Source organism: Balaenoptera ricei, chromosome 5, assembly GCF_028023285.1.
Source record: "Balaenoptera ricei isolate mBalRic1 chromosome 5, mBalRic1.hap2, whole genome shotgun sequence".
Lineage (NCBI taxonomy): Eukaryota > Metazoa > Chordata > Mammalia > Artiodactyla > Balaenopteridae > Balaenoptera > Balaenoptera ricei.
Window position 1 is genome coordinate 69203779 of NC_082643.1, and position 27189 is coordinate 69230967.

Sequence of the window (27189 nt, forward strand, 5' to 3'; positions counted from 1 at the left end):
CAATAGAACTGACATTGGTAGGTGCTCAATAAATATTTGTTAAATGAATGAGACCTAATCAATGAACATCTAGAGGAAGACGGTTCTAGGCAAAGGGAATAGCCAATAAAAAGGCCCTGAGGTGGGAACCTACTATGACCCATTCAAGGGGCTGAAATCTGGCCAGTGAGGCTGAGGCCTAATGGATGAAGCTGAGAAGGTGAGAAGCTGAGAGATGAAGATGTAGATATAGAAATGCACCAAAGTATATAGGCTTGGTGGCCAAAATAAGGAACTTAGATTTCAGTGTAATAGTAGTAGGAAACATGGAAGGGTTTTGAGCAGGGGAATGATATGATGTGATAGCTTTAGGAATTCACCCTAGTCCAAGCCATCAATTCTTGCCTTCACTGTGCAATAGCCTCTTGCCCAGTCCTTAGATCCATTCTCTAAAATGGGGCCAGAGTGATTTTTTAATAATGCAAATCTGATTAGGTCAGTCTGTTGCTGAAGACCCTTCAGTTGCCCTTGAAAAAATGTTTACCATCCCTAATGTGGGTTACCAGGCCTTGGATAATTTGACGTATGCTGAGGGCAGTGTCAGTCTAGATGTTCATGTTCCATTCATACTTTTTTTCATTTCCTTGAAAAGGTCTCAAGTTCTCTTCTCAGAACCCCTGCCCATGATGCTACTCTTACCTAGACTGATCTTACTCCATTCTTTAACTGGCTAATTCCTGCTCATTTTTCAGGCCTCACTGTCACATCCTCAGCTACCCTCTGACCTCCACTCTCACACCCAGACCAGGTTCGGTGTTCTGCTCTCTCCCTGGGCTTCCTTTCTCTGCTTTTGTCACCCGGTCTCCAGGCACATGCTCAGTTCCAGCCTCCCTGCCGGATTGCTAGCTCCGAGAGGACAGGGCACTGGAGGCTGCTCACAGCTGTGGCGGCATCCAGCCTCCCTGCCGGATTGCCAGCTCCGAGAGGACAGGGCACTGGAGGCTGCTCACAGCTGTGGCGGCATCCAGCCTCCCTGCCGGATTGCCAGCTCCGAGAGGACAGGGCACTGGAGGCTGCTCACAGCTGTGGCGGCATCCAGCCTCCCTGCCGGATTGCCAGCTCCGAGAGGACAGGGCACTGGAGGCTGCTCACAGCTGTGGCGGCATCCAGCCTCCCTGCCGGATTGCCAGCTCCGAGAGGACAGGGCACAGTGCTCATGTTGTGGGAGAAAGAATCAACAAAGAACTGCTTTCCAGTGCCAAGGGTCTACTTCAGTATCCTCTGTGTTTAGCTGTTTTCTGTTGAGATGAAGGCTAACGGATAATTTTGTTTACTATGAGGTAATTGTTTTAAAAAGTAGTCAAGAGGAGAGATGACTGTTGAAACCTCTGTGAATAATTTAATTAACAAACCTGCCTTCACAGCTCATTAAGCTCACCACTGATGGAAGCCTTTATAACCTGCTGTGAAAAACTATGACTCAGACGGCTCTCTGTTTAAAATTAGTTGAAAATGGTTATTTGGTTGTTTTTGTTGTTGTTGTATCACTGTATTTCTGTTGGTATACTGTGACTGTTATTGCAAATTGTGTGAGTAAGCTTAGCTTCCTGTGCATGCCATGGAGAAACCATTTCTCTGAGTTTAGTCATAAGATAATGGTGTGTCTTCACATTTTACCCTCAGTCTCTTAATTGCATGCCTTCCATTTGATTGAAGTAGCACCATGATTCAACATTTAGCCACCTTTAAAAAATTAATACTGTCTTTTTTATATTTTATTTGATGATGAATATTTCCTGTTAGTTTCTAGCAGACTGCATCTGACATTTCATACATACCAAACCAAGACAGCTTCTAAGATTTCATTCATAGTTGAGTAATTCTGGTGAATGAAAAGTCAGGAATTAACTGAAAGGACCATATCTTCCTGTGCAGAAGTCTTCTGAGATTTAACAAAGCTAATTCTAGCAGGTTATTATTATGTGTATATTGCTGGCCTGTAGTCTTCTTCAAACATGACAATTTGTCATAATAGTTTGACTTTTAAGGATATAAGATAATCAGTTTATTAAAAAAGGACATAAATTCAGTATGTATTTGACATCTTATGTAGTTACTGACAATATAGAAACTAACCACATTTCATAGTAATAAAATGGATTTTTTTCATAGGATGAATATTCTACTTTTATATTATATCTTTCAAGGGATCTATTGAAACAAAGTTGTATTCCAGTAGCTACAGTGAAATAAAGTTTATCTCGTTGGAAAACTTAACTTTAAAAACAGAGAAAAGGGTAGAAAATTGTTTAAAATATTCCGTAAGCTGTTGGGATTATTCTTTTGTTAACTCTCTTTCTTACTACCACTGGACTTGTGAAAAAGAAAAAGGGTTGTAATAAAAGAAGTAACAGCATAGGATATTCCCCTATCTTTCACTGAGTGTTACAAAATTAATCATATTCATACACGTGAACTTGGAGTACCATGCATAAGGGAAACCATATGAATATAGCTTGTTAAGGACCCAAGGAATCTCAGGAGTTGTTAGCATTCTAGTTTGAGCCTTTGTTTACAGAATAGTGTAGAATCATGGTTAATAGTTGGATTTTGGAGTTCACAGGGACCTGGGTTCAAATCCTTATCTACTGGCTATGTGATTTGGGTAAATTATTTTATCTCTTTAAGACTCAGCTTTCTCACCTTTGAATGGGGCAATGATTCTTATCCTGGAGGGTTATTGATCAATGAGATAATATAGTCATATTGCCTATGACATAGTGAGTTCTCAATAAATAAAAATAATATCATTAATAATATTTATAAGGAGATGTAAAGCCCCAGAAAGTAAACTGAATTACCCAAGGTCACAGAAACAGCCCCTGGCACTTTGAGTGTTAGTTCCTATCTCTAAATCTTCCTTCCTTTATTGTTAACAATAGGCTATGTTAGGCAAGTGGCTTCATTTTGTCTCAGTTTTATCAGTGGTAGAGTAGCTAGTGGCTATTTCTCCTTCTTTCTTTCCCAAGGAGATAATGAACATCAAATAAGAGCTAATAATACCTCAGGACAATTTAGACTTTAGTTTTTTGTCAGTTCAGTTATATAAATGATATATATGGAGAATGATTTAAAATTCAGCGAAGTCTTCTTAGAAACATTTAAAGAAGAAAGTTGACTAAAAGTGGGACATGATTGGCCTTGTGTCACAAGTGACTGTCAATGGCTAATGGTGACCCACAAGGAGAGTAGTATGATATTGTTTAAAACAAAAAATGTGTAAAATCTCGAGAGCAAGCTTGACCTGCTTATGAGTTAATGTGAATCTACTTTACTCTTCACTCTGTCCCATTCTATCAGTCATGGGCCAACATGTGACTTTAAAGGGAGAATAGAGGATGTATTGAAAATTGGGAAAGAAAGCCAACATGAAAAGCTTACAATAGCTGATATTATAAATAATGGATTCTCCCTGATGACTTGCATAATACAAACATGGCATGGTATAGTAGAAAGATTACTGTCTCAGAGCCAGTTATTTGGGAATGAGTCCTGGTTTTGTCATTTATAGGTTGAGTGTAGTTACATAAGTCAGTTGGCTTCTCTGAGGCTCCTTATTTTATTTATTTATTTATTTATATATTTATTTGGCTGCATTGGGTCTTCGTTGCTGTGTGCAGGCTTTCTCTATTTGTGGCGAGCGGGAGATACTCTTCGTTGCGGTATGCAGGCTTCTCATTGCAATAGCTTCTTTTGTTGCAGAGCGGGCTTCAGTAATTGTGGCACGTGGGCTTAGTAGTTGTGGCTCGCGGGCTCTAGAGCGCAGGCTCAGTAGTTGTGGCTCACGGGCTTAGTTGCTCTGCTGCATGTGAGATCTTCCCGGACCAGGGCTCGAACCCACGTCCCCTGCATTGGCAGGCAGATTCTTAACCACTTCGCCACCAGGGAAGTCCCCCTGAGGCTCTTTAAATTGGGGCAGTGGTACTGGCTTAGCTCATGAGGTGAGGATCACGTGAGACCTAAGAACTTGTTTTGTTAATTCTGAAATGCTTCTAAAATGGAATGTAGTGATGGTATTTAACAGTATTTTTTAATATTATATTTTATTTACCTTTGAAAACTCTTCCTTAAGTAAGCCATGAAAAAAAGAAATTGTTTTTGGGTGGGCCGAATTATTAAAAAGATGTTGTCCAGCTGTTCCTGAATTTAAGAGAAAAGACTAAAAGACTAAGCAAGATGAAGTAGGTTTACAGTAGAGCACAGAGTTTAGATTAGGTATAAATAGTATCTAATAGCAATTTGATTTGTTTGAAGCTGTAGTGTTTTTCTCAGGCATATTATAAAATTTTTTTTAGATGCCTTCAAAAACTAGAAATAGATTTACATCTGTTTGTGTTGGGTTAGGTAGCATCCTGCTGAAGATGTAAAGATGATTAACGTTACTTCTGTTGTTCAATTCTACCCCAAAAGTTGTACATCCACTTTATAAGTCAGTCTGGAAATATTTATAGAACCTGAACTCCTCATAAAAGTAACAATTGTAGTTTTAAAATGTCTTGTAGTGTGCAGTTTACGGAATTTCGATATTAAATTGATGAGGTAAGAAGCTGGCACCAAAGTCATTGCTTAAAAATCTTTGTACAAAAAACTCTAACTCCCTGTAGCTTTGATTCTCTAAGTAATCTGTAGTAAAGTTTCTTATTTTATTCCTGAAAATCAGAATTCTTCACATCAAACTGTCTTATGTAGGGCAATTGCTTGAGTCGGACTTACTATGTTTCATTATGAATTCTGCATTATATATTGTTGACCTTTTCATATTAGAAAATGAACCTACTGACAGTGGTTATCCATATGTGTATGTAAGTATGTGGAAGAGACTAATGTACTTCTAAAACAGGCTTCCTTCTATATATCTTATGAAAAGATCCTGACCACTGATTTTTTAAAAAATTTAATTGAAGTATAGTTGATTTACAATGTTGTTAATTTCTGCTGTATAGCAAAGGGACTCAGTTATATATCTATATATACATTCTTTTTCATTATGGTTTATTATAGGATATTGAGTATAGTTCCCTGTGCTACACAGTAGGACTGTGCTATACAGTGTTGTTTATCCATTATATATAACAGTTTGCATCTGCTAATCCCAAACTCCCAGTCCATCCCTTCCCCATCCCCCTCCCCCTTGGGAACCACAAGTCTGTTCTCTGTGTCTGTTTGTTATTTTTTCCTAGAAATCTTAGTGATTTATTTTATTTAAAATTTTTTTTATTGGGGTATAGTTGCTTTACAATGTTGTGTTACTTTCTGCTGTCTGTTGACCATGGATCTTTTTATTACTACTACTGCTGCTGCTGCTGCTGTGTTTATTGGGCACTTATTATGTGCCAGGCATTGTCCTAGGTCTTTAGTTATACTAGCATATTCATTTCTCATAACAACCCACTGAATAAGTACTATTACCGTCCCCTGACAACAGAGGAAGAAACATGTATAGAGAGGTTAATTAACTCTGCCAGGGTCAGAGAGCCAGCAAGTGGGAGAGCCAGAACCCTTCGTGGTTGGGTTCCAGAACCCATGCTTCTACCAGTCTACAGTGCTGCTACCACTAGTGCACTACACTGACCCTTTTGTGATAGTCCTCTGTGTATTGCTTATTCCCTCATTAGGAAACTAGTTTGGAGAGGATAGAGAATTATATAAAATATACTGTCGTAATTATAGTGTGAATTTCAATGAACTTTCCCTGACTTATAAAATTGGACCTCATGTGTCCAAGTTTCACATGATTTCATGTGAAACTTCAGTAGTGTGAAATGTTTATTGGATCAACTTTTATGAGGATATTAGAGAAAGGCAGTGATTAACTCCTGCACTCAACTCAGATGCAGATATAGGAGTACATGTGTAAGCCACCAAGCAGCAGTAAGAATGACTTAGTGAAGAAGTGGGCGCAGGACACAGCAGAGCTGCCGGTAAGTATGACTTTGATCTTCTTCAGTGCTGATTATTCAGAGAACCAGAGTTAGTCCATGAATGTTAGCTTGGTAAACTTTAAATGACCATGTGTAATGCGGGGGTATATGTTCAGAAAACTGTTTTGGAGAGAAAGTAGACATTAGCAACTGTCGTATCTAGACAGTCAGAATTGTTTATATCGACTAAGCAATTTTCATGACCGGGCTCCACATTGGTGTCAGAGACCATGTAAACTATATGTTTCTTCTTAATGTTTTAATAGAAAAGAACCTGAGAGTACAAGCCCCAGGTGACTTCAGTATACATGAACAAATCGAGATTGTATGAAAAACATACTCAATATAATTAAGTGGATTCATTTAATATATTACAAACCCTTGAGCATATTGAATTTTAAGACAGTATCTTTCACAGCAATAGTAATAATAGTAACAACCACCAGCACCACACAACTCCTTACATTTACTGTGAATCAGGAGAGTGCTTTATGTGCATTATCTTATTTAACCTTCAACCACCCTGTGAGGTAGTCACTGTGTTACTTCCATCTCACAGATGAGAAAACAGAGGAAAAGAGAGGATTAGTTACATGCATGGGGTTATGCAACTAGCAAGCATTGTTTGTTCATTCAGTATTTGTTGAGTGTACCTATGATGGGCCTGGCACTATTCTAGGTAGTGGGGAATTAGCAATGAGTATAAAAAAATCTCTGCTTTCATAGAAGGACTTTACCTTCCATAAGGGAGCTAGACAAGAGACAGAGAAACATGGAAACAGAATGAATCAGATGGTAATACGAATTATGCAGGACAGTAAAACCGTGTGAGGGGGAAAGGTGTGCTGGAATAAGTTGCTGGGGTGGGCTGTCGTCACTCTTACACGGGTGGTGAGGGTGACATCTCAGCAGACACCTGAAGAGAGAGAGGGATGTTGGCAGGAAGAGCATTCCTGGCAAAGGAGGGAAAGAGGTCCCTGTGCTTGGAGTGCCTGCGGAGGCTCAAAGGGGCCATGGAGCTGCTGTGGGTGAAGGGAGAACGGTGGGATTTGAACTCAGATTTATCTGACCCCAGAGCCCATATTTTAACCATTACAGTGGTCTGATGGGGCAACCACAGCATTAGCTGACCTACTGTGATCTTGGAGACACTGTATTATTCTCATGGAAAAGAGGGCGGCAGTAAAGTTCTACTCTAGAGGTTCTGTATGTAGAGTTGAGAGCATAGAAGAAATCCCTGTGGCTTGGGGTGCTTTGGAGAATAAAAGTAGGGAATGATTGTAGACCATAAATTTGGGAAACTGGGAGGAGTGTACCTCCCCTGCTCAAAATTCCTCAGTGGTTCTCCATTGCCTTCAGAGCTTTAGAGAAATTAAGTAACTCTCCCAAAGCCCCATAGCAAATAGACCTAGCTTTAAAAAGAATTTTTTTTTCTTATCGCAGTATAGTTGATTTACAATATTGTGTTAGTTTCAGATGTACAGCAAAGTAATTCAGTTATATATATATATATATATTTTTCAGATTATTTTCCATTATAAATTATTACAATTTGTTGAATGTTGTTCCCTGTGCTATACGTAAATCCTTGTTGCTTATCTATTTTATATATAGTGGTGTGTATCTGTTAATCCCATAGTCCTATTTTATCTCTCCCCCTCTTCCCTTTCCCCTTTGGTAACCGTAAGTTTGTTTTCTATGTTGGTGAGTCTGTTTCTGTTTTGTAAATAGACTCATTTGTATTATTTTTTAGATTCCACTTATAAGTATAGACCTAGTTTTGAGTGATGATGAAGACTTTGCTCGTGACTGCTGAACTATGCTACCCTTCTCAGAAAGTGAAATCAATCTCATGTTCCTTGCCTACTCATCACTTACAGACTGAAGTCAACAAGCCTTGGCAAGAAAGGCAGGGCCCTCCTAGAGCAGCTCCCACCGTCTCCTTTACACTTACTTCTACTGCCCCTCCCCTTCCACCTTAGCGTGGAGCAACTTTGCTTACATGTCTGCCTCTTCTTTCAGACAATAAATCATTGGAAGCTTTTGCCCTGTTTTGTTCTATATTCCAACCACGGAGAATAGGGCTTGGCATGCAGTTACCTGCTCATTTAAATTAAACTTAGAGGGGCTTCCCTGGTGGTGCAGTGGTTGAGAATTTGCCTGCCAATGCAGGGGACATGGGTTCGAGCCCTGGTCTGGGAAGATCCCACATGCCGCGGAGCAACTAGGCCCGTGAGCCACAACTACTGAGCCTGTGCGTCTGGGGCCTGTGCTCCGCAACAAGAGAGGCCTTTTATTATTTATAAAAATAAATAAATAATAAATAAATTAAAAAAAATTAAACTTAGAATATTAATTTTAATATTAATGATGACAGTTTTGGTCAGATCAAAACAAGTGGAATATGTTGAGCAGTGATGTTAGTTCACGCAGAAAAAATAGATGATAATAACCTTTCATTAAATAGTAGTTGTTTTTATTATGTGTCAGACATTAAACTCAGTGTGAAATACATTATTCCATCATTCCAAATCAAATTCAAACGTGAAAGATAAACCTTATTAGGTATAATTTTAGAACTAAATATCTTATTAGATACAACTTTTAAGATAAAACTTTAAAAAATGTATTAATTTTCAAACTATTGCTAACTGGATAGTAGGAGGTGTTTCTGGAGCTTTAAGTGGAGGAAAATGTCCTTAGAAAGGGAAAGAAGTCATCTTTGTTTCTTTTTTTTTTTTTTTTAAACTTTGGGTTTATTTATTTATTTATTTATGGCTGTGTTGGGTCTTCGTTTCTGTGCGAGGGCTTTCTCTAGTTGCGGCAAGCGGGGGCCACTCTTCATCGCGGTGCACGGGCCTCTCACTATTGTGGCCTCTCTTGTTGCGGAGCACAGGCTCCAGACGCGCAGGCTCAGTAGTTGTGGCTCATGGGCCTAGTTGCTCCGCGGCATGTGGGATCCTCCCTGGCCAGGGCTCAAACCCGTGTCCCCTGCGTTGGCAGGCGGATTCGGAACCACTGCGCCACCAGAAGCCCCCTGTACTCAGTTTTTAAAACATTACTACAAATGTGTATACTTGGCTACGTGCAGAGGTCTTCCGGAAAGAACACTGTACTCATTTATAATGGGGATGTGGCACGTTGGGTGAGACAGAGGGCTGTTGGAGAAGTGAGCCCAGATGAGACCCTGCATAATGCCCTGCTTTGGGCTCTTATCAACGGTTAATTGTAAGGGCTTTGTCAGTGCCGTCCTTCCAACCCAAGGCCCAAAGTGGGCTACTTAAGGCCATCGTTTCATAGCCTAATTCCTGATTGTCATTCACTAGGAAATCTACTTGTTAGGAATTCTATTGAGTAATTTTTGAATAGGAATTCTCATTGCTGATTGTCTTCTGTTTCTCAGACAAGTATATTACCTGAAATTTATATGCTTGTAATCACTGATACATCATTTTTGGACATGTGTTTAATTTTGCTTTACATAACATTTATATGTTACTCTAGCAATGTTCAGTTATACTCTGAAATACTTTTAAGTGCAAATTCTCAAAAAAAAATGTCGTACAGTTTTCCCATACTTCTCATAGCACAGTATGCCCCCCCCCTTTTGGGTGGCTTGATTTTATTGTTTCCTTAATTTCTCAATATTTTGTGCTGATTAGAATGGGTTAGATGTTCTTTATTTCATCCTAATACTTAGAACTGTCAGTGGGAAGGACTACAGTAGTACTCAAAAAAGATGCTTAAGAAATTATTTTGCTGGCCGCCCTTTCCATTATCCAGTAGAAATTTACCCTAAAGCTCTTTCTGTGGTTTTATTGCAGTGACCCAGCAGCCAGAGCCCTGTGGGAAGCATTATTGAACACCAAGCACAAAGAGGCAGTGATGGAAGTCCGGAGACATCTAGTGGAAGCAGCAAGCAGAGAAAACCTGCCAATCAAGATGAGTATGGGTAAGTTATCCACTTACCCACAGGCGGTGACTGCCGGCTCTGAGGAAGTTCATTTAAGTCTGCTCTGATCTGTGGGCCAACCTAGCCAGCATGGCATCTAGGTAAAAGTATTGAAGACATTTGCAAACTGATGAAAGAGTAGGGAAGGAATTTGTACACATGCCCTCGGGGCTCAACCGTGAGCTCTTTTCTTAGACTCAGCTTTGGGAAGTCCAGCAGAGTCCTTGCTTACAAGGCATCATGCTGTTAGTTATTTGATCTAGAACTCTCAAAATTGGTCTGAACTTCCTCCCCTTCATTCTGTCCCACTCCTACTCCCCTACCCCCACCTCCGCACTTACTGTGGAGAAGTGGTCTCTTATTAGTTTAGACTTGACGAATGAATGACTGCTGACAAATCAGTTGAGGAGATGGACACGTTCTGTCCTGGCCTCTCACCCTTAGAGTGGTCTGCCAATTGTCTGGTCACATCAGTGTTACCCCTTCTTCACCACAGTATGAAATGCCCAATTTTTCTCATTTCTCATTTTTTTTTCACATGGAGCTTTGTCCTTAGTATTAGAAAAATGGGGCTGTAATGGAATTTACATTTTAAATGGCTTTTTTCTTTGGATTAAAAAGTCAGAGAACTAATGTTTTTATTTGAGAAAAGGAATCTGGGGTTTTACCCTTTTTAAATTAACTAATTTTATTAGTATGGAAATATTTAAATATGGATATTGAATCTGGTTTTAATAGGTAGAATTTATTTCTGGAAACTTGTAAAAGTTTATTTCTCTATTTAAAAAATAAGGTTTCTCTTATAATCTGCTCTTAGGTATCCAATAAATATTAGTACATTTTACTAGATGGGTAAATTTTTCTTGCTGAGATTTCTCACCCAAGTTCTTGATTACTAATGAGTACAAAAAAAACCAAACTGTCAAGTTGAAATAGAAGAACAAAATTTTGGAAGTAAAAGAATGTGGATGAACCTAGAAGTAAAAAAATTAGAGGGTCATAATATGAACAAAAATCATAACTTTCAGTGTCTTAGGTGATTATATATGAGGGCTTTAAGGAACATGAAGGATGATAAGAAAAGTGAAAATAACTAACATTTATTGAGCACGTATGATGTGCCAGGTTTTCTTCTAACTCTTTACATGTGTTATTTAATCTTCACTGTAATTCTGAGACGGGTACTATGAGTACCCCATTTTTCAGATAAAGAAGCTGGAATAGAGAAATATTAAGTTGCCCAAGCCCATACATCTGATAAGGAGTAGGACTGGATCCAAATCTAGACATTCTAATGTGAGAGAATATGCTTTTTATTTATAAAATTATCCTAACTTCATACAACCAATGCCAGAGTCCTACATGTTGTTTTGAAGTAGAAATAAAGTTGTTTCTTTGAGATCATCCTGGCATTTGACTATAATTCTTGTATCTTTCTCTCCTTCCTCCCTCGCTCCCCTCTTTCTTTCTTTCTTCCTTTCTTCCTTTCCTTTCCTTTTTTCTTTCCTTTTCTCTTCTTTTCACAGTTATAGGTACACATTAATAACATATGTTTACCTAAAATATTTCCTTATCTGTGAGTATGTTGAAATAAGAACTAATTCACATCACGAATAGAGAAAAGTAGGAATGCGCAAAGGGTCTGGGTGATAAGGTTAATTTATATTGCATTTCAGTGATAAAACCTTATGATGCTATCACAGAGCATAAATCAGTTTTTATTGCTCAATCAATGCAGGACTCTTGAAAGATCAAAACACTTTGCATTTCTAAAGCTCTGTATCTTTTAAAAATAATCAGAGCCAGGAAAAAAAAAAAAAAAAAGCGGGTAGCCCCATAAGGAATTCAATTTAAATATTTGAGTTTTCTGTCAACCAAAAAAATTTTAGATAAGATGGTTTGATTTATCCCCAAGCTCCAGACATGGGGGAGGGTGAGGAGAGGAAAAAAAAAAAAGAAGGAAAGAATCAGACAATTGTTAGCCAACTTTGTTGTAAGAAGGACCAAAAAGATTGGCCCAAATCTTATTCTATCTGTGTGCCAACTATAATTTAGTAAAAGATAACACACTGTGGCTATGCATTTCTGCTTCATATCACTGGTCAGAATTTCTGGTGTGTCTCATTTCCATATATCAACAGATACATAACTATGAACAGTAAGGAAAAGGGCTGGAATTTAAACATAATAAAACATTGATATTTGAAATCTGCTTATCATTAAAAAAAGAAAAATCATGCTCTGATATCCTAGATGGCTGGAATGCTTTTTCTAGCAGCATTTAAAGCTATGAAATGTCCTTTAAACTATGCACTGCTCTCTGAACCCCTGCTGTAAATTCTACTGAAGTACACATTTTTCTGACTGTGATAGAGGCTTCTGGTATTTTTGAGACATTAAACAGATATTTTAATTCTAGATTGAAGACTTTTCTTATATTTAAATTCACTGGGAGGGATCCCATTATTGAAGCCTCAGCTCTTAAATATAAAATTTCTCAGCAAAAGGTAAGTTAATATTAAAACATCATGAGCACCAAGAGAAATAAACATCATTCTCTTAGGGGAAAAAAGTTGAATTGCCAAAAGAAAGAAAACAGTTCATTTTATCATTTCACATATAAACATATGCCTTCTTTCCAAGAGATTGTTATGAAATTGTCAGTTAACTAAACATATATGTTCCAGAAAAGTGATTTTTTAAAACATTGTAAACTGAATTGTATTTTTCCCACTGGCTTTTCATCATGGAAAATGTATTCTGAAAGTAAAAAACAAATGGACTCTAAGAAACCCATTTGTTTGGACCCAAATGTTCACTCACAGAGGAAGATGCCCATCTCATTCTCTCCATTTACAGAGAATCTGTTCCTCTGGCCTGACACTGTGGTTGGGGGATCTTCACCAGTTTTCCCATAGCTTTCTGCAGAGCGGCTATATTTAATGGCTGGCAGAAAGAGCCTATTAGGGCTAAAGTGAAACAGATCTCTTTATGACACTGTTCTTTGTTCTGCAGCCAGATTTCTTGAAAAAGTATTCTATGCTCAGCGCCTGTTTCTTTATTATTTTCTTGCTTATTAATCTAGTGTAGTCTGGCTTCTGGTACTTTTTTGCTGAGAAGTCCTCTGGGCTACTAAGTATAAGGGCATTTTTCTCAGCCCTCATTCTTCTTCATTTCTTTGCGATATTCACTACCAGATTGTTGCCACTTTCTTGTACATCTCTCTCTGTTTTCTGGGACTTCCAGCTCTCCTGATTGTGATGGAGTGCAAAGTCAGTTACACATGGAGGTGAATCACAGTTCTGCTGCTTATTAGCCAAATTTCAATTTATTTATCCATAAAAATGGGGAAACTATTTCCTGGAATTTTGAAGGAGAAAGAAAGCTCTGAGCAGAGTGAAGATTATGATTATCAAGCAAACTGGAATTGATGTGCTGCAGTTATATTCTATCTGTGGGGAAATCTATGTGGGAAACTATATTATAAGAGGGTTGTTTGATGAGAGTAAAATCAAAACAAACAAATCAAAGTAGATGATTTCCCCCTTTCTTTCTTGGAAATGTACCAATTCATTCTTTCCACTTAAGTTGTCTTTTTCTAGTCTTTATGCTGAATATTTCCCTTTTGATAACACATTCTTTCTTTAAGCAGAATTCTAAATAGTTTTTCCATTTTCAGCTTAGTTATTACCTCTTCCCTGACTCTGTTCACCCCCCAAATCACCTTCTGTATTTGGGATTCCCAAGCCTCTGTGGTCACACTTTTACAGGAAAATCTCTTGAGCTACGTTTCCAGATGATAATCTGATCCATTGTGTTGTGAAGCTTCTGAATTTACTCTCCTTGTTTTGTGGCACTGGAGTGATAGCTCCATATAATCACCATCAGTTTCTCCCTTCCAAATTAAATGTGATGAGTTTTTTCAACCATTTGTGAAAAGACTAGCCTTTAACCAACACATTTTCTAGTTCTGAGCCACTGACAAAGTTCTAGTTTGTTAATGTCCGTCCTAAAATGTGATGTCCAGAGCTGAGTAAAGATGTGTTGTTCTTTGCCTCTTTTTGGACACCATATTTCTCTTAATGAAGTCCCAGATGAAATTAGTGCTTTTGCTTCCCACCAATGCCACACCCACTATCATTTCCTACTTTTAGAGTTTAGCAGTACTGGCTTTGAAAAATAGCAATAAATCCAAACACTAAAATTTTATTCGACGTATACTTTTTTCAACATTATTGAGAGTACTCTGCTTCCTACTATTGGTATTGAGTTCATCCAGTTCTGTGTTTTGATCACATTTATATCTTTTGCCTTCATTATGGAGAATTTTGTTTGGGATTAAGGGGAACATGCATGCATACACATCCATGTGTGCGTGCGTGTGTGAACTGGGTGTGGAGATTGTGAAACGTTGCAAAATGGATAGGTTAAAACCTAATAAGACTAACGTAGGATTTGATATATGGTAATTGATAAGAGATAAGAAAATCTGGATGCCTCATAGGGAACGTACACTGTTGAACTCTCACATATCCTTGTCTTCATGTATTAGCTCTTGCCACAGTTTGGGGAATGAGGAAGGGAATTGACTTTTATTGGATAGCTACTTTGTTTCAGGCATTATAACAAGTTTACATAGTTTGTTTCATTTAATCCTCCCAGTAGTCTTGTCAATTTGGTACTCTTCCCCCCTCCCACCCGCCCCAGATCTCAACCCACCCTTCTGCTCTGTGGTGCTGGGGCTGGCACTGTGCAGACCACATTCTGCTCTTCAGCTGGCTTCCTGGTGGGCTACACTGATAAGGGGTGCCAGAGGGAAACTGCAAGGCTGGAAGGGGAAGAAGCAACTTGCCTCTTTCTGCCTGCTGCCTGTGCATTTTGCTTCTGCTTGTCAGTGTCATGCCAGCAGCACTTCTTCACCCCAGCAGTGGCAGGTCCTTCCTGTGGGAGCAACTGAATCCAGTTTGCAGTTCTTCCAATACTTGCAGAACCAGCTTCATGGCACCCCCCCCCCCTTAGAGGTACCAGCCTAGCCAAGTAGCACTCCGTTTTCAAGAGGTATAATTCCAGCCTCTGTGTTTCTTCCATCCTACTGGTGGTAGCTGCTTCCAACAGTTGCTGCCTGCATGATACCTTGGAGTTCTCTTTTTACCTTTCATTTACCCAGTTAACAATTCTCTATGTTAAATTTTCTCTGCTCAAATAACTGGTGTATTTTCTACCTTCTACCTGGGCCCTGACTGATAGTCTTATAGCAAGTAAGCCAGGATACAACCCGGGTCTGTCTGACTTCTGTATCAGGAATCAAACTACTGGGGGTGGGAGGAGTGGCTACAGAGCCACAAACACAGATATGGTTGTGCCATTCCTCTGTCTAAAACCCCTTGATGGTTCCCCACTGCCTGAAGATAGTGTCCCAACTCCTTAGCATGCTATTTTAGAAATCTTTCTGACTTCTAGCCTCATGCTTCACCCATCCACTCAAATTGCTTTTCTTCCCTACTCCCCATTCCTCAGCAGGAACTTCTGTAGATCCAGGTCTTTGTTGTTTTCGCCTGAAATATTCTCGTTTGATTGTCCCTCCAGATCCCCTCCACCCTTCTCTGCCTGTGCTTCTGGAGGCTAACCGTTATGGACTGCCTCAGTACGCTTTTCTGCGCTTGGCGTCTCAGTTCGGTTTGGCCAATGGGAGGCATGGGCAGGAGATTTAGAGGGTGGGGGGGAGGGTATGGTTAGGGTACTGTTTGCCTGGCTTCATCCCTGCCAGGATGCAATTGGTTGCTTCCCTCTACCCTTCCCTTGTTGGTTTTCCTTAACACTCCTGATTTCCCTTAGCCTAACTTCTTAGAAATTCCTGTTGTTATGTTTGCCTTATTTTTCCTGTTAGAGTGCCATCTTTTTCCTGCTGGGACCTTGACTAATATAACCACTCACTTTACACTACGTGCTTGTGCACACATGCATGCACACACACACAAACACTTTCCTGTCAAACCCACCTTATTTTTCATGATCTAACACAAATGTCACTTTCTCTGTGGAACCATATCTAATTCCCCTTTAACCTTCTTCCTACACCCTCCTCAGCAAGCTGCATTGATTGCTCTCGCTTCTGAGGACCCACAGCTCTTTCTCTTATTTCTCTTAGTGCTCTGTCTTAGCAGTTACCACAGTGCAAAGTAGTTAAATGTGTGTGGATCCAAAACTTTGCTAGACAGTGTCCATTTCATATTCTCCATTGGCTGTTTGGCTTGGTATGTAGTGTGTGGCTTAGTACTTGCTGCTTGAATGAATGGATTGCCTGATGCATGTGAAGGAGTAGTAGAGGGACAATGTGTATTTCTACTTTCAGTTATATGCATTAATATTTCTATTTACAACTTTCCTTTATGATATTTCTTGTTCCTCCTGATGTGTTGTAGCATCTGATCATGTCTTCTTTCTTGATGCTTTTCCCTTGGTCTTCATGTCACTCTGCTCTTCTGGTTATCTTCCTCTTTCTGATAATTGTTTTATGCTTTTTTCCCTTAATTCTAGTTTCCTGGAAGACTGTAGATATTTTTGTATCCCCTGTTGTGCCTTGCACATAGATACTTGGTTAATAATTGCTACTGATCTTAAAGCCTTACCCTACTTCTCTCCTCCCTCCAAAAAAAGAATGCTCATTTCATTCTCCAGGCTTTTAAAATTCTCCCCCAACATTTTCTCCATCATATCTCGCATCCCCAGTCATTCTTTCTAAAAGATGACATCTTCTATCCCTATCGGTACTGTTTTTGTTCATACTTCTATTATAGCAGTCACCACCAGACCCTGAGTAGTTGGGGCTGAGAATTCTTATCTGTGCTTCTTAGTATTGTCCACACCTAACACAAGACCTTGAAGTTACTATATACTCAGTAAGTGTTTATGGAATGAATAAATAAATTCTTGAATTAATACTGTCAGTTGGTATTTGTTATGTATTTATTTAATGGATTGCTTTTTCTATCTCCCTCCTATGGAATCCAAGAGTGACACTGATTTCGACCGTCAGTTCTCAAACTTTTTGGTCTCAGAACCCCTTTACATTGTTAAAAGCTATTGAGGGGAATTCCCTGGTGGTCCAGTGGTTAGGAGTCAGCACTTTCACTGCTGGGGGCCCAGGTTCAATCCCTGGTCAGGGAACTAAGATCCTGCAAGGCATGTGGTGCGACCAAAAAAAAAAAAAAACTATTGGGGTTCACAACAACCTATGAACAACAAAAAAAGAAACTATGTGGACACCAAGAGCTTTTGTTTATGTGGAGTATATCTATTGATACACGTGAGATAGATAGAAAGAAAATATCACGTCAGGAATTCAAGCAGGGAAAATTTTAAAAATATTAATTAATATAAAAATATAATAAACCTATTATATGTTAATGTAACATATTTTTGTGAAAAATGACTATATTTTCTCAAATAAAATAATGTAGGGAAAGAGTGGTACCACTTTACATTTTTGCACATCTCTAACGTCTGGTTTAATAGAAGACAGCTGTACTCTCATATCTGCTTCTTCATTCAATCTGTTGTGATATATTATTTTGGATAAAGTATATAAAGAAAAGCTGGCCTTACAAAGATACGTAGTTGAAAAAGGGAGGAGTATTTTAATAACTTTCCAGAAAATTGCAGATATTCTTTGATACTGCACCAGGTTTACAAGAGGTAATTTCTTACAGGTTAATTGCAGTGTGGAATATGAAACCATATTGCTGAATTTTCCATACTCTGGTACATTAAAACCCATTGGTGTCTCTTGCGCTTTGAGTGGCTCTTTTATGCACATATTATTTTATAGCATTGTACATTAGTCACTTGGACAATATTGGTTCTTTAAATTATGCAGATTTTCGAAATGTTGACATATGTTATACAATATAACAAAGCCACATTTGTCAATATCACCACTGATATCATTAGAACATCTTTAAGTATTAGGAATGTAAAGATATAGGGGCAGATACAAGTTTTCCAAAATTATAATTTCACATGAAAACTTGAGTTTCGATATTGACAATACAAACTGTTAATTGTTTTCCTTGAAGTGACAGACTCACTTCATTTACTTGTTGGAAAAAGTGTGTGAAGAGCCATACTTTTTCAGTTGTCTTTTCAGTACAAATTTTATGCCATTAAAACAGTGTGAACAGCAGTTCACAACTCAAGTAATCACATCAGTGCTTTTCCTTGATTGAGGTAATGGTTGCACTGATACTTTGGTTTGCCCCAGAAGTGCTTTTTGTGTATTTCCCATTTCTTTACACAGAATATTGATGTTTTCTTAAGGGTTGAGATTTGATAAAATTAGTAACATTTGCTTTTTTACCATGGCCATTCTGAAAGTGAAACTGACTACTCGTATAATTTGGTACCACTTCCTTGATTGGTGCTAAGGCACTGGCACTTTTACCCACCACTGTTTTTGTACCATCAATACAAACACAGGATAGTAACAAAATCAGGTAGCATCTTTGTATTATTATGAAAATAGTTCTGACTTTTCTGACTGCCTGAAAGTGCCTCAAGGACCCAGGGGTCCATGGAACACCTCCGAGAACCATTATTTAAAAGAGTATCATATTTTCCGGGGTCCAAGATTAGCACAGTTTTCTAGAGATCACTGGAATCAGTAGAAGGGGGAAAACTCATTGAAATTTTTTCTATACATTATCCAGATTTAGCCATAATGGACAATTATTTTCATTCATTTAAAAGGTATTTATTATGTGTTCATAGTATATAATTAGGTCCTTGTAGGGGATAGGAAACGTGAAAAAATACTGTCTTATTTGCAAATGAACAAGTTAATTAACTTTTCTGAATCTGTTTTCCTGTCTTCAAAGTGGGGATTCTATTGTCTGCTAACCCGACAATTAGATGAGATGATTTATTATGTAACATATAAATGTTTGTGAAATTCAACGTGTTCTGTAAAAGGAGGATATAGCATGATAAAATTATTTACTGTCTCCTGGGCAGATAAAAGACATTATGAAAATAATGACCAATGGTCATACAATTGCATATGAAGAGTGTTCTACCAGATTTAGGGGTGGAATTACATTGCCTGTATGATTGCTTCCCGATCATCTTAGTTGGAAAACATGTGACTAGAGTAATGATTTCCAGAAGTGAAAGTGGAGATTGGGGATTTAGTTACCTAGTGATTATGTTGGAGCCTAAGTAGTGAATTTCTAAAGGAAATATAACATAAGGGTGATCATCCAGGAAAAGAAAGTAGAATGAGTGAGAGGAGGGTTGAAGGCAGAGTCGTAAGGAACACATCCATTTAGGGGCGTGAAGAAGAAGAGAATCTAGAGGAAGAGACAGAAAGAGTTTTTATTGAATTAATAATTCATAGTGCCCGAAAGCCTTAAGGTCACTAAGCAAATATTTCCTTCTTACACTTCATCACCTAAAACAGAACCTGAATTGCCTCTGTTTCTCTGTTTCCTCATCCACAAAATGGGAATCTGAATTTCTAATATCCCATCTTCAAGCATCTCCCCTCTGGCTCTATATTTTTAACTTTAATTGGTGCATCTTTTTCTTCTTTTTTTCTCCTCCTCCTCTTCTTATTAATCTTTATATTTTCTCAACAGAAGGGATCCTCAACATATGAGAATATGGGCTAGGAGTTTAAAAACCCCAAGGGAAGATCCATGGCTGTGGGGTGGGAGTTGCTTTACTTGGAGGCTATTCTTTCCAAGTCAGGGTAGACCCACCAAGGAAAGGCTCCTTACCTGGCAGGCTGGTAATCTGCCCCTTAGATAACAGGGGTAATCTATCTGTTCCTTTCTGTGCTCTCTGCTGAGTTTATAAACACTGATGCAGTGTTTAACTTAGCCTCAGGAAGGCTGCATTTCTAAAGAAAGCCAAACCGTAAATGTTTCTGGTGGTTTTATATTTCACTGTTTTTGTATAAATTTCAGGGAGAGCTGTTTATTTTCTATTTGTGACCTGTGGTCTTGCAGCAGTTATACTTCATTCTGTACTATCCTGAAAACGTATCTTGCAATAGATTTCTCAATTTTGGGTCCATTTGATTGAATTGATTCATATAATTAAAATGATCTTTTCACATTACTTTCTTATTCTGTCTTTGTAATACTATAGAGCTCAAAAATTTGTGTAACAAGAAACATATACTGTTTAAAGCATATCCCAGGAAATCCTTCTTCAGTATTTATAGTGTTACAAAAATGGACATCGATTCCCAGCTGGGTTTTATCCAACTTTCGCTATACAGTTGGCTGTATATACTGCCCTTCAAATCCCTACGGGAGAAGATTTATAATGTCTTCCCTCTTCCCCGCTTTAATAACTTGTTTCAATGCCTAATAGTCATCACGATCGTGGAATTTTTTTCTCATGTCTGACTTAAATCTCTCCACCTGCATGTTAACCATATTTCTTTGTCCTTTGACCTCAGTAGAGGTGGGAAACTGACACCGTATTACTCTTATATTTCTTTTTCTGTTGAAAGCCAATGCTTCATCCATTGTACAAATCATCCATTGTACAAATCAGTGATAGTAATAGACTCAGATTTCCCAGAGAAAAATACTGGTCTGTTGATTCCACATGAAACAGACATTATTTTATATCAGAACCGAGAGACTATTTAAAAAGTAAAATAGTCTTTAAAATTCATATCATAACATTAGTAAAATAAAAAGTAATTGTCTATCCCCCCTCCCTATCATCTTACTCTTCAATGTAACCTTTGCTCCGAAATCAGTATCTTGCCTTCCAGGCCTTTTCTATGTAATTAGGTAAGAAAGTAAGTAAATAAGCAAGTAAACAAACAATGAGAAAAATAAAATAAAGGTGCATACTAAGAATATGGCAATGTGGTTTCCATTGTGACTTTTTTTTTTTTCTCTCTCTCTCTCTTATTAGAGTTTTGGCTACCCAGTGTAAAATACCATGAAGGAAACTTAATTATACAGTTGTGCCAGGTTTTAAACATTGTATGTATACTTTTAAAATTATGTTAAGTTTGATCATATTTAAAATGTGTGGTTATATTGATACAACCATGGAAAACTGTTTGGCAGTATCAACTTTAGATACGTGTACACTGATCCAGTGGTCTCACACCTGGGCATGTATCCAATGGAAATGAGTCTAGCAAAAGGTATGTAGTAGAATGTTCATAGCATCATTATTTATAATGGCCCTGAACTATAAAACCTAAATATCCTTCAAAGTAGAATGGATAGAGAAACTATTATAGTCATATAGAACAATAAAACACAGTGAAAAAGAAGACTGAGATTTTGGATGATGTTGAGTTAAAAAAGCTAGATACAAAATAGTATATCTGTATACTTCTGTTTATATGACGTTCAAAAGCAGACAAAAAAGTGAGTTGTGTTGAGAGAGTTAAAAGTAATGGTTTGCTGTTGTGAGCTTATTGACTAGGTAGGCATTGACAGAATCTTCTAGAGTTCTGGACATATTCCATACCTTGATCTGGGTGGTGGTTACGTGGATAGATGTGTGTGTAACAGTGAACAGAACTACATACTTAAGATGTGTAAGCTTTACTTTATGTTATACCCCTCACTTTTCACCTCCATTATACCTGAGGCTTCTGAGTCTGAAATTGGTTGTATCTTCTGGGCAGATGGCCCTTCTTTGCTGCAGTGCCTTGTCACATATTCTAGGCAAAGCCTTTGGTTGGGGGGGGAGGGGAGGAAGCTTATTTTTACTGTTTGTTTTGCTGCATGATTTAGTACTCTTCTATTCCTCTGTTACTTCAATTAAAAAAATTTTTTTAGTGCATGACCATAGTATTATTACATATAAAAAAGCCAGAATTCTATTATAGCTATAATTACCTGAATGTTCTCATTTCTGCTATTTCTCAGTTTACTGGTATAACTAAGTACAGTTATATCTCCCAACTGAAAATTTTATTCAGGCTATATTCTAATATGTATAGATTGATAGCTGTATATCTTTTTCATAACTGGGGAAATTTGAGTATAGGCTCTCTTCTTGAGATGATGAAAATGTTCTCAAATTATATAGTGGTGATGATTGCATAACTCTGTGAATATAGTAAAAATCAGTGAATTGTACATTTTAAGGGTGAATTTTATGGTATGTGAGTTAAAGCTCATAAAGCTCTTGTTAAAAAAGAAGCTCTTAGAAATAAGGATATTATTGTAAAAATAAAATTCAGCCAAAGTTTAAAGATAAATCAAGAAAATTTCCTAAAATATAGAAAGAACAGGACATTGAAAATATGATACCAAAGATAAAAGATATAGAGAACCAAGTCAGGAGGCCCAAGAACTATTAGAAGTTTCAGAAAGAGAGAGAAAGCAGAGGACAGGAAACTAGCAAAGAAAGAATGTAAGAGTTTCCCAGATGTGAAGAAAGACATATCAAGTATATAGAATAGGCTTAACTGAAAAGCAAGTGGAAAGAATAAAAACCCTCTAAACTAGACACAATCACTGTGACGCCTCAGAGTTACAAGAGAATGAAAGGATCCTATGGACCTCAAGATGGAAAAAAGAAGCTTATCTACAAAGAAACAAGAATGAGACTAGCACACATTTCTTATGAGCAACCCTGAGCCAGAAGATAATGAAGCAATGCATTATTTTCAACCTTGAATTGTAGATCCAGATAAACTGTTATTAAACTTCGAGGGCAAGAAAAAGCCTTTTCAGAGGTAAGAGAACTTTGCTTTCCACACATCTTTTCCGAGGAAGTTACTTGAGGGTGTCCAGCAAAACAAGGCAGTATAGCAGGAAAGAAAAATCAGGGATTTAGCGAAGCGGTGTTCCAATAGAGGAGAGCAATAAAAGGCGTTCCAGGCTGCTGACTGTGCAAAAAGGCCTAAAGAACAATCTGCCCATGATGGAACTGGGGAATGAAGGAGTTTGCTAGTAAAGTATTCAGGGAGGGGGAATAAAAAAGAACAAAAAACCCCACAAATCAACTATACCTCAATTTTAAAAAAACAAACAAACAACACAACACGGACTTCAAAGATAAGACAGTGTATTTGAAATTAGGAGACTTTACAACTTTGATTAAAGCAGGGAATGCTCTTTCCCCACCCCCTCAGAAAAACCCCATATGCATTCTAGGATCCAAGTGTATTATATGCATAAGGAAATGTAATCATAGCTTGTACATTGGGTCTGTCATTAATAGTTATATAGTTTATAATGATACAGACACTATTGACTAATTTTGAAGTTTTCGAATCATGCTATAGAAAAAGCACATTAGACTAAATTATGGTTACAAAACAAAATATAAATGCTATCAATCTTGACCGGATGAAAATAAAAGTACAGATGATTTGGAAGATGAAAGGGGGAAATATGAAGTAGAGGGAAGGGTAAGGGGAACTAATATCCTCTGCTTAGAAGACGAAAAGCCATAGCATGCCATCTGTAGTTGACAGAACAAAGAAGAAAGTTTAAGTATGTAATGTAAGTTACAAAGATAACCAACAGATGGGGAGGAAAAGTGCTTGAAGTCTTGTCTGCTTATGGACTATCTCACGATCTCTTTGTTGTGTGTTCCTTTCCCTTTTTAATTCCTTTTTGTCTTTCTGGTGAAATGAGAAGAGGATGTAAACCGATGTGTTCATGCTACCCTCTGAACCTTTCGTACATTATTTACAAAACTCCGAAACCATCTTTTGTACACAAGATTCTGGCTCTCTCATGACAGCTGTTGAATTAACATTTGAAATTTTCCCTGACAGTCCTGCCCACCAACCAACAGTTTAATTTTAGTAGAGTTGCCGCCTTTGTCTACATATTAGTATAAGTGCTTTTGCTATAATTTACACGCATTCCTGGAAAACTTGATTTGCAAAATCACATACTAGTTATCAGGGCTCGTGATAAAAAAAATATCATTAGCAGAAGCCCATTCAAAAATCGATACAAATTTATAATTAGAGCACTAACGTAAACGATAAAAATACTAGCACAGTTAAAAAGATTGGCCAAATTTCTATAGATAAAGACTATAGATAAAGAAACGTTACCGCATATATGGGACTTTATGTGAACAGAAGAGTTGAAGGTAGCTCACTGGAAGGTAATGTAAAGAGGAGCTGAGGCTGTTTGGTTATAGAGGCAAAGGCAAAATGCACTGAAGGTCAGGGAGAACCAAACAGGAAGCACTCCCAAGACAGTGCACGGGGCCAAGCAGAGCCAAGAAGAACTAGGAATGTAATCAGTGCTCAGCTCCTCTTGTGGCTTGCAGAGTTCAGCTATGTTTGTTTACTTTATGTTCAGCTGCTCTTATTTGGCGGCACAAAATGTTACAATGAGTAAAAATGACAAATGAAGAGATATTTTTGTGTAATATTAAAATTATTCATGTTTGCCAGTTATGTGTGAGTTAATAAACCAGAGTTTTAACAGAACATGTTATATTTAAATATTTTAATATACTTTGCCTTTATTACATTAGAAAAATGATTAAAAAGGAGAAAAACATCTTTGTACAGGTTTTTAACTCTGAAGGCTTTATTCACAATTTCTTTCTTTCTTTTTTTGGAAAATGTTGGTGGACTTTGATTTGTGAATCTTTTTCAATTTATTTTTATTTATTTTTTAAATTAATTTTTATTGAAGTATAGCTGCTTTACAATGTTGTGTTAGCTTCTACTGCACAGCAAAATGAATCTGCCATACATATACATATATCCCCTCCCTTTTATTTCTCTCCCATTTAGGACACCACAGTGCATTAAGTAGAGTTCCCTGTGCTATACAGTATGTTCCCCTTGGTTGTCTATTTTATACATGGTATCAATAGTGTATATGTGTCAATCCCAATCTCCCAATTTCTTTCACCCCACCCCTTTCCCTCTTGGTATCCATACATTTGTACTCTATGTCTGTGTCTCTATTTCTGCTTTGCAAATAAGGTCATCGATACCATTTTTCTAGATTCCACATATATGCTTTAATATGCGATATTTGTTTTTCTCTTTCTGATTTACTTCACTCTGTATGACACTTCCTAGGTCCATCCACGTCTCTACAGATGACCCAATTTCATTCCTTTTTATGGCTGAGTAGTATTCCATTGTATGTATGTACGACATCTTCTTTATCCATTCCTCTGTTTATGGGCATTTCGGTTGCTTCCATGTCCTGGCTATTGTAAATAGTGCTGCTATGAACATTGGGGTGCATGTGTCTTTTTGAATTATGGTTTTCTCTGGGTATATGCCCAGTAGTGGGATTGCTGGGTCATATGGTAGTTCTATTTTTAGTTTTTTAAGGAACCTCCATACTGTTTTGCATAGTGGCTGTATCAATTTACATTCCCACCAACAGTGTAAGAAGGTTCCCTTTTCTCCACACCCTCTCCAGCATTTATTGTTTGTAGATTTTTTGATGATGGCCATTCTGACCAGTGTGAGGTGATACCTCATTGTAATTTTGATTTGTACAGGATAGAAAGCCCAGAGATAAACCCATGCACCTATGGCCACCTAATCTATGACAAGGGAGGCAAAAATATACAATGGAGAAAAGACAGCCTCTTCAATAACTGGTGCTGGGAAAACTGGACAGCTACATGTAAAAGAATGAAATTAGAACACTCCCTAACACCATACACAAGAATAAATTCATAATGGATTAAAGACCTAAATGTAAGGCCAGACACTATAAAACTCTTAGAGGAAAACATAGGAAGAACACTCTTTGACATAAATTGCAACAAGATCTTTTTTGATCCACCTCCTAGAGTAATGAAAATAAAAACAAAAATAAACAAATGGGACCTAATGAAACTTAAAGCTTTTGCACAGCAAAGGAAACCATAAACAAGACGAAAAGACAACCCTCAGAATGGAAGAAAATATTTGCAAACGAAGCAACTGACAAAGGATTAATCTCCAAAATATACAAGCAGCTCATGCAGTTCAATATCAAAAAAACAAACAGCCCAATCAAAAAATGGGTGGAAGACCTAAATAGACATTTCTCCAAAGAAGACATACAGATGGCCAACAAACACATGAAAAGATGCTCAGCATCACTAATTATCATAATTTCTAAAAATTGGAAAAAACTCAAATGATCATTAACCGGTGAATGGATAAATGGCTAAACAAACCATGGCGCATTCATACAATGGATTACTACTTAGCAAGAAAATGGAGCAAACTACCTATATAAGCAACAACATGAATGAACATCAAATACCTTATGCTAAAGTGAAAGAAGCCAGACTCAAAAGGCTACATACTATATGATTCCACTTATAGAACATTCTGTAAAGGCAAAACTATGGGACAGAAGCCAGATAAATGCAGATAAGTGTTCACCAAGGGCTGGGGGTGGGAAAAGAGAATTGACTACAAAGGGGGAACTTTTTGGAGTAATGGAAATATTCTATATTTTGATTGTGACAGTGCTTACCCAACTACATGCATTTGTCAAAATTCATAGAACTGATTTGAGAACAGCCTGAACCAGAAAAGGATGAATTTTACTGTATGTAAATTATACCTTAATCAACCTGACTCAAAACCAAGCAGAGAAAGGGTTAATGAGGCTCTTCTCTATTAGTACTTAAGCAAGCAAATCATTAGCTTGCTGCTTGAGAATCAGGAATGAACTATGCTTCGCCAAGGGACCAAAGAAACTAGTGAGACTCAGCTCCGTGCTCATCATTCCCACTGTTTTTATTCTTTACATGCTCACCCTGATAAACAGGTAATAAGGCACTTCAAAATCCTTAATCTCTTCAAAATATGTAATGAAAAGATAGAATATGTTGCAGGCTTATAAGTTTCTTGAAACAAGGTCTTTATTTTTTGTGTATTATAGTCTGTAGCAAAACCATTAATTGACAAATGCCATTTAGCACCGTGTAAGACACTGAACTCTCACTTATTTGCTACTCCATAGACTTGCTGTGAAAATCAGAAGAGGACATACTTGCACTGTATAAACGATAAAGTGCTAAATAAATACAGGTGGTCCCATTGCCAAATATTAACAAACGTAGACATAACAAACAAACTGGGATTTCAGGCATCAGAGAGTAAACCACAAACAGGGTGTAGGTAAGATGTAAAGGAAAGAATTACTTGACTTGCATCTATGTTTGGCCCCATTGCCATCTTCTTGCCCAATGAGGAGAATCTGTGGTTCAGGAGTTCAGTCCATAGCATTGATGAATGGCAGGAGTGAAATTTGACATATTAGAGTGGGAAGCGACTAAATGGAAGGACTG

General features: G+C 37.7%; 1 protein-coding gene across 1 annotated transcript in view; it reads left to right on the forward strand.

Moving 5' to 3' along the window:
• The window catches only part of SCFD2 (sec1 family domain containing 2), a 393678-nt gene that overhangs the window by 36660 nt on the left and 329829 nt on the right, over positions 1 to 27189 (forward strand). Inside the window, exon 3 of the mRNA XM_059923024.1 lies at positions 9785 to 9912. Within this exon, the coding sequence (XP_059779007.1) occupies positions 9785 to 9912 (128 nt within the window). The remainder of the gene's footprint in view (positions 1 to 9784; positions 9913 to 27189) is intronic.